General features: G+C 31.7%; 1 protein-coding gene across 2 annotated transcripts in view; it reads right to left on the bottom strand.

The window, feature by feature from the left end:
• The window catches only part of LOC102578176 (sodium/hydrogen exchanger 2-like), a 10,123-nt gene extending 5,383 nt beyond the window's left edge, over positions 1–4,740 (bottom strand). Inside the window, exons 1-5 of one of the 2 annotated variants that reach the window (XM_006362919.2) lie at positions 4,612–4,740; positions 3,432–3,620; positions 2,157–2,275; positions 1,078–1,175; positions 189–248 (exon numbers count right to left, since the gene is read on the bottom strand). In XM_006362919.2, coding sequence (XP_006362981.1) covers positions 189–248; positions 1,078–1,175; positions 2,157–2,275; positions 3,432–3,602 — 448 coding nt within the window. In that variant the 5' untranslated portion in view covers positions 3,603–3,620; positions 4,612–4,740. Of the gene's footprint in view, positions 1–188; positions 249–1,077; positions 1,176–2,156; positions 2,276–3,431; positions 3,621–4,538; positions 4,591–4,611 lie in introns of those variants that run through there. The other variant, XM_006362920.2, reaches the window with a different exon arrangement.
• Between the last annotated feature and the right edge of the window lie 3,372 nt (positions 4,741–8,112).

Here is an 8,112-nt window from a genome sequence, read left to right on the forward strand (position 1 = left end):
TATATATATATATATATATATATATAAAATAAAACACAATATTTTGTGCCCAACCCTCATATTAGTCACTTTTCTCCTTTGCTTACTCTTAAGCAAATGAGGCTTTATTGCAACAACCAAAATTATAACATCTACAATTGATAACCTGAAACATCAACTGCAATCGAAAGAAGAGGAAAGACTAGTACCGAGATAATCTCGTAGCTCCAGAAAGCCAATATCAAGCTTTCCCAATAACTCCTTTGCACCTAAAACAAAATTTTCAAGTTAGGGCAACCAAGAGAGATATCCCATGTAAAAACTAAAAACAAAAAACAAAACCAACAACTAGTGAACTTCTCAAGGAGGAAGGACTTAAATGAACCATTGGTAAAACCTGATAACTAGTAAATTATTTTTGGCTTCTACACGGTGAAAAATTCAACTATTAAGAAACCATTTTTCTGTATGCATTAGAATAAGAATGGACAAGACATTTGGAATATACAAATACAGTAACCTTGATCTTCTTCTTTCTGTTTTGTTCTTTTGAGAACGACAAATACACTATCCTTGATCATAAGTCGTAACAGCTTGAGCAAAGAACCTACATGAATGTGCCCTTCAAATAGAGAACTGGAGGTGTTTTACAAGTTACAAGCACATTCAAAATCATTTTAGTCTGTAAATGTGCAAAATTGCATTCTAACACTGTGTCAAAGCATTTTAAAGAAACGTGAATATTTGTGACGTAAGGACAATGTTCTTGAGAAGAAATTTGGATAAGGTAAACATAGAAATTCTACCTACTTCTTTAAGTTGCTCTACTAGATGCTGTCATACGGAGTTAAGGACATGTCATTCAGATGCTAACTCATGCCTTCTCTAATCGATTCAAATTTCAACAACTCTAGCCTAAGACCAACTCCCCCTCCAAGATCACTACAACCATTAATAAAGTAAAAATGTTAATATGAGAGTTCAACTTCAGCTCATTTAACATCGGAACAAGCGAAAAAGAACCTCGCTCCAGCTACCTTTGCGCAAGGTATTCACTTTCTTAAGTTGACTGAAGAGGACTGAGAAAGTAGGGCATACCAAATGATATGATGCTGAAAGATATCAATGTGCCGACGGCACCAAACAACATAATGGTGACAAAATTCCTGAAGAACTGCTTCTTTTTCACCTGAAAACTGATAAGGTGCAAATGCTGAAGTCAGTATCATAGAATTTAACATCTAAAAAACTTGCCGCTCTTTTCTTTTTTGTTTTCTGTCTAATTGTCAGTTATCAATAACAACATCAGGCGTTAATGTGGACAATCCTTATGTATACAGTATACGGTAAAAATCAGGCTCAAGACTCAGGCCAATCAGGAAGTGAAACGTGACAAAAGGAACACATAGGACGTGATCAGTAGATGATACACATGACATCTTTTCTAAGAGTGTTTGGTGGAAGCAGTCTTCTTTATACAAGATCTGCACAAGTGATCAGTGCCACATCCGTAAGGCCCATCTAGCTTCGAAAACATGAGATTGAATATTACTCGGCAACCGGTTAGAACAGGATCAAGAATATAGCCGTTATGGAATCACTAACCATTGCTTTATGATAATTGATGAGAAATTAATAGGTTTTATTAGAAGGCGTATTTCGTAAGTCTTGTCCTTGGACGTTCAGCTATAAATACTGCATGTATCTTCTGTTAGTAATGATGAGATTCTGATCATGACACAAGTCTTATACTATCATCTTACTTCTATTTTGTCAAGATACTAAGCTCCGTTGTTATAAGGAATTACCAATAAAGTCAAGATATCTGGTGATAGCTACAAGATCTGGAATTCAGGCTCTTTACATTTTCTTAACTGAAATTCTTCATTTTGTTATTTTCTTTGTCTTGTTCATACTGAATCAACAGTTTATAGCATTCTAGTCTTATGCTTTCGTCAACTCAATCCATGTTACCTAAACCTCGCGTATAAATTCAAGTATTCAACTGTACCTTTTTTGGGCTAAACACCTTAGTCTAAATGTTCTTTCTCTTCCATATTCAGATTAGGGAGAACAAAACTTGTAATATGCAACAACGCAATAAACGAACTCAAATAACCGTGGCAACCCCATTAAAATTGACATGTCACTATAAAGGCAAGAAGAAAACAACTTACCCGGCATTAAATATGATGGGTGGCAGAACATAAATGAAGAAGAGTTGTTCATCAAATTCTAAGAGATGAGAGCTCTTTCCTTTAGTAGTTAACAAAATGATGCCTCCTGTACATAAACCCTGCCACGAGAACAACAAAGATTGGCATTGCAGCAAAATCCAAAAGCATAGTGTTGAAGAAAATTCACAAAAATATCATCATTCATGAACGTATATGCGTCTACACAGAATAAAGTTGCGGTATAGCGATTACAACTTTATTCTACACCACTTAGGCGTAGAGTTCAAATCTTACTGAGGGCATTCCTCTTCCAGTTCGTACAAAGAGGTAACATTATGCATGTAATGTGTGCATGGACTAAAATTGCAGCCTATTGGTTACAACTTCACGCCACTTGGGTGCAAAGTTCAAATCTTACTAAGGGCTTTCCTTCTTCTAGCTCATATATATGGTAACATTATGCATGTATATGTGTTTTCTCAGGCTAAATTGCAGTACTGTGTTAAAACTTTACTTGGCGCCACTTAGGTGCAAAATTTTAAATCTTACTAAGGGCATTCCTTCTTATAGCTTGTACATGAGGTAACATTATGCATGTCTATGTGTGTGCTCGGGATAATATTGCAGCCTAGTGGTTATAACTTTACTCAACACCACTTAGGTGCAGAATTCAAATCTTACTAAGCGCATCCCTCTTCTAGCTCATAGATGAGGTAAATTATGCTTTATATGTGTGTGCTCGGGCTAAAATTGCAGTCTTGTGGTTACAACTTTACTCTACGCCGAATTCAAATCTTAGTAAGGGCATTCCCTCTTCTAGCTCGTAGATGAGGTAACATTATGCTTTATATGTGTGTGCTCGGGCTAATGCAGTCTTGCGGCTACCACCTTACTCTACGCCCCTTAGGTGCAGAATTCAAATCTTACTAAGGGCATTGCCTCTTCTAGCTCGTAGATGAGGTAACATTATGCTTTATATGTGTGTGCTCGGGCTAATGCAGTCTTGCGGCTACAACTTTACTCTACGCCACTTAGGTGCAGAATTCAAATCTTACTAAGGGCATTGCCTCTTCTAGCTCGTAGATGAGGTAACATTATGCTTTACGTGTGTGCTCGGGCTAAAATTGCAGTCTTGTGTCTATAACTTTACTCTACACCACTTAGGTGCAGAACTCAAATCTTACTAAGGGCATCCCTCTTCTAGCTCGTACAAGCGGTGTCTTTTATATATGTGCATACATACAACATTGATTCAGTAAAGGAAAAAAGACTCACGATAACCAGAGCAGTGATGGAATCGTTAATCCAACGACTCTCTTCAAGAAGATGACCAATCACAATGCATCCACAAAGAAGAGCCACAAACAGAGTTATGGAATCCACAGAAACCTGATCATCATCCGACAATAAACTCACCCCCAATCTCGCCACAGCATCCAACCCCATGATTGCAACTAGCCACAACTGGTCAAGAAACACAACAATCAGTTCCCTCTGCCTGTTTCGAATGCATATTTCCAATTAAAAAACAACAACTTTAATCAAGTAACAAGAGTTAAATGACTTAATAGTGTAAACAATTTTTACATCATCAGTGCATAAAACTTGAACCAAGATACAAATATATACATACTTTTCCAAAACAAAACATTTATACTAAGTTTGAACAAGAAGGCCGCTTTTGCATTTTCACTTTTCACAAGTGTCAGCAGGTTCAGTAAGTGCCTGGAAAGGGCCCCAGCGGATACTCCGCCTACTGTTTCATTCAACTACAATCCTTCATCCAAGTGGACTAAACACACAATAGATACTAACAAGTATACATTCCTGACATTGCCACAACTATGTATAAATATTCCACTAACTAATACGAGCTATGGGTTCAGTTCCAAGTTCAAAACCCATACACTTCAAATCATGACTTTAAAATTCATATACTTCAAATCCTCACTCTGTCTCGAATCACATGACATAATACGAAACAACAAATGACAATTAACAGTAAAAAAAATCCTCTTTTTTTAACCCATGGGTGCAAAAAACAACTTCTACAAATGACATTACACATTGAATATATTATATATCCTCCCCACCCTCCAACACACATAATCTTCGCCCATCTCCACCACCGCCACTCCCACCTTGTCTAGATTATATACGAATACTTTTAAAATACTTCCTTTGTTTCAACTTGATTATATTTATATGTTCTTAAACTAAAGATACTTGGAATTCACCAAAATATTTGTTAATTTTGTAATCTTAAACATACTATACGAAAAGATGAAATAAAATAGTTGCCCCTAAAAAATACATTCTTTTCTAAATGGACTAAAAATAAATAATCCTTTCATAACAGAACAGAAATACTCATAAAATTACCTTCAATTTGCAGAGCAAATGCAGAGGCAAAATCACAACTAAATGAATGAAAAAAAGTAAAAAAAACTTTTACCTTTTAATTTGCTGAAAATCTGCAGTTTAGGCAAAATTTTAATTGTATGAAGACAATAAAGAACAAAGACTGAATTTTTTTAATTTTTTTCTTGCTTAAGGAGGAAGGTACGAATGAAAAAAATAGAATTAGAAGCAAAGTTGGAAAAGGATGTTTTATATACTTTTTATAACTCTTTTAAGTAACCAAAAATATGTGTCCAACTTTGTTACACTTGTGAAAGTCCAAAATTCATTATTTGCTTCCTTAAATAGAGGATTCGGATAAAAATGGAACTTAACATTTTAAATTGATTCTAGATCCATTTAAAATTTTGCTAAATTTTATTTATAATCGATTTGAGTGTATTTCACATGAGTTGTGACATGACTAGTGCTGAACTGCTGATGGTGAAAGTGAATAGGTAGGAAAGCAAAAGATTTGGTCAGTGCAGAAGAATTTAGTCAAGTTATTACTCCCTCCGTTTCACACAGAGTGAGCTAGTTTGACTTGACACAAAGAATTTAGTCTGTTACAAAAATAATGGCCTATTTCCTTTTTTGGTAACATTCTAATTTTAATTTTCCACTTGACATGTTTAAAGCCACAAGATTGAAGGGCAATTTAGTACATTTGACATAACTTTAATTTAGGACCACACGATTCAAAAGTCTTCTTTATTTTCTAAAACTTCGTGCCTAGTCAAACTAGGTCACTCTTTTTTAAACGGAGGGAGTATATTTACTTGATTGAAATGGTCTTCGATGTATAAAAAAAGATGTTCATTTTGGTCCTTTACCAGATTTTATACAAAAAAAGTGTTTAAATTTAACTATGGACCCTATGTGACTAACAAAATTCACACGTTATAGTCTTCTTTGTTAACTCCAAAGAAAAACTCAATGAAATCTAACATCATTATCTCTACTTTCTCTAATAAAAAATAATATTTTCTCTTGCTTAAAACATAAATGGGTTTTAGGTTAGTGGATTAGTATTTTAGGGGGGAAATAGTAAATTTTGTTAGAGAAAGAGAGAAAATGGTCTTAGATTTTTTATGGAGTTCTTTCTCTGAAGTTAACAAAGAATACAACAATGGTGAATTTTGTTAGCCACGTAGGGTCATTGTTAAATTTAACATCTTTTTTTTGTTGTTGATAAATCAGTTAGATTCAGGGTAAAAGACCAAAATGAACACCTTTTGTTATATAGACTATTTCAATTAAGTAAAATATATTAAGAAACAAAATGAAATTTTTATTATACATAAAAGATCATTTCAATCAAGTAAAATACATTAAGGACCAAAATAAAGCATTATTCACATATTAAGGACTATTTTGGTCATTTTCTCTTGTTTTCCTACGTGAAGTGTGGGAAAAATTATACCACTATTTTGGTCCAAAAATAGTATATTATATTAATATTGAAAGTTAATTTCCATTGGAACGATCTTAACTTTATCTTTGAAAATAAAGGTTGACAAATGATTTCATAAAGAATAAAGATCCTCAGCTGAAGTAAAATAAAATAAACATCAAGTATGTAAAATAAATATAATATAGTAATGAAGAAATCATTTTAAATATGGTGGAGAGAAATAATCGTAACAACAATAAATAATATGATTATCGAAATCAAAAAAATAATATGCGATGGAATTATAACTGAAGATTAAAATAGTAGGAAAGTACTAACAACAACATTGATAAGAAAATTTGACAATGCTTGACCATCTATTAATATTCTTTCATGATAATAGACCTTCATGTCCCAATACTTCTTCAACCTACCTTAACCTCTTCTCAGATTCACCATGGCCAATTATTCCCCAATACTGCTAAGAAACAAAAGTTTTTTCCACTACAAATCAGTGAAAAATTATGCTACAAAACATAATTATTCAGTGAACTAGTCGATGCATGATCAAAAATATATTTTCATTAAATTAATGAAAAACTTCTTACTTTTTTCATATGAAAACATTACTATTTTTTCTGTTCTCATTGATTCAGTAAAAATATTAATGAAAATAACTATTGAACATTTCTCATAAAAAAATACAATGAGAAAATAATATTTTTTTGATACTGTGACTTAGCTTTGCTCCCAATAGTGGAGACGTGTAGAATGCTAAATATTTATTCATTCTTAATAAAAAAATTCAAGTTTGAACCTTAATATATAAAATCATCTTTATTAGAAAACACTTTACTTCAAGTTATAAAATCTACAAACACAAATAAGAATTAATTAAATTTTAATACGTTTATCGAACATCGAGTAAGAAATCAACGAAACAAAAAAAAGGTATATCTAGCCGTGCATTAGTTAGGAATCATGAGATTCTCCTTACACCATTTTCATCACATACAATAATTACACTTTAAATACATTTGGTAAAGAGAAAAAAAATATAAATAAATAGAAAACGACCATTCACTAATGCTACAACCCCACAATGTGTGAATTGATTTGAACTATTGCTTTCATCTTCACTTTTAGTTTTTCTTTTTTACAAGAATAATAATTAAATCAAAATGATTTGGTTTGAAAACAAGACCAATTTTTTGAAAAGTATCTTAAATTAAATTTTTTTCAACATTTAACTACTTTTTACTATATTCCAAAACGTCTCGTTAAAAAAGGAATATAAAATCTCAAATCATGTTAATTAATACAATAAAATCTTTTGTATCTTTTAGTTATAGTCATAACGAATTTAAAATCATTTAAAAAAATTAAGTTATGAAAAAATATTTTATATATATTTAAAAAAATCTTACTAGAATTATTGAAATTTTTGAGGCTATAACCAATCATCTAACTAGCTTTATCCGTAATATTCGAATAAGTTTCTTCACTTTTTCAAGAGGAATATATGTTGTTTTATGTTTCAAAACTTTTACATATGACTTTTAATTTTTTTTAAATTATTATTATTATGGGTTAATCATATATAATGTATGCATTAACAATGTCACGAGTTTCAATATTATAAGAAATTTTTAGAAATATAAATTCACGCAATTGTATACAAAAAGGGGTTAATCAATAACCTAAAATAATAATAATGTAATTCTCTTGTAATATTAATATAGGTTATATTTAATGAGATTCAAATGATGTGAATTGTAAATAATATTTTCATCATTATATGAGAAGATTCACAATTTATAGTACTTTCGTATAATTTTAAAATATTTTAATTTTAAATTTTAATTTTTAAATTTGATTAAATTAAGGGAAAATTACGTGATTAAGCAAACTTATACTACTTAATTACTTATTATAGCTGTAGTTTGCTATAATTACCACTCACGACTAATATTATACATTAATTACGCGGGCTGACTTCGAGTTTGTATAATTAGCCACGTTTGTATATGTATAATTCGCCAAAATATACAACATATGTATAATATACAATTATCTAACCTATATACATATACAATTCACCTCTTTCCCACTCTCTGCCCTCTCTCGCTCGCCTCTCTCCTCCCTCTCCCAATCTCACTTGCC

Source organism: Solanum tuberosum, unplaced genomic scaffold, assembly GCF_000226075.1.
Source record: "Solanum tuberosum cultivar DM 1-3 516 R44 unplaced genomic scaffold, SolTub_3.0 scf00411, whole genome shotgun sequence".
Lineage (NCBI taxonomy): Eukaryota > Viridiplantae > Streptophyta > Magnoliopsida > Solanales > Solanaceae > Solanum > Solanum tuberosum.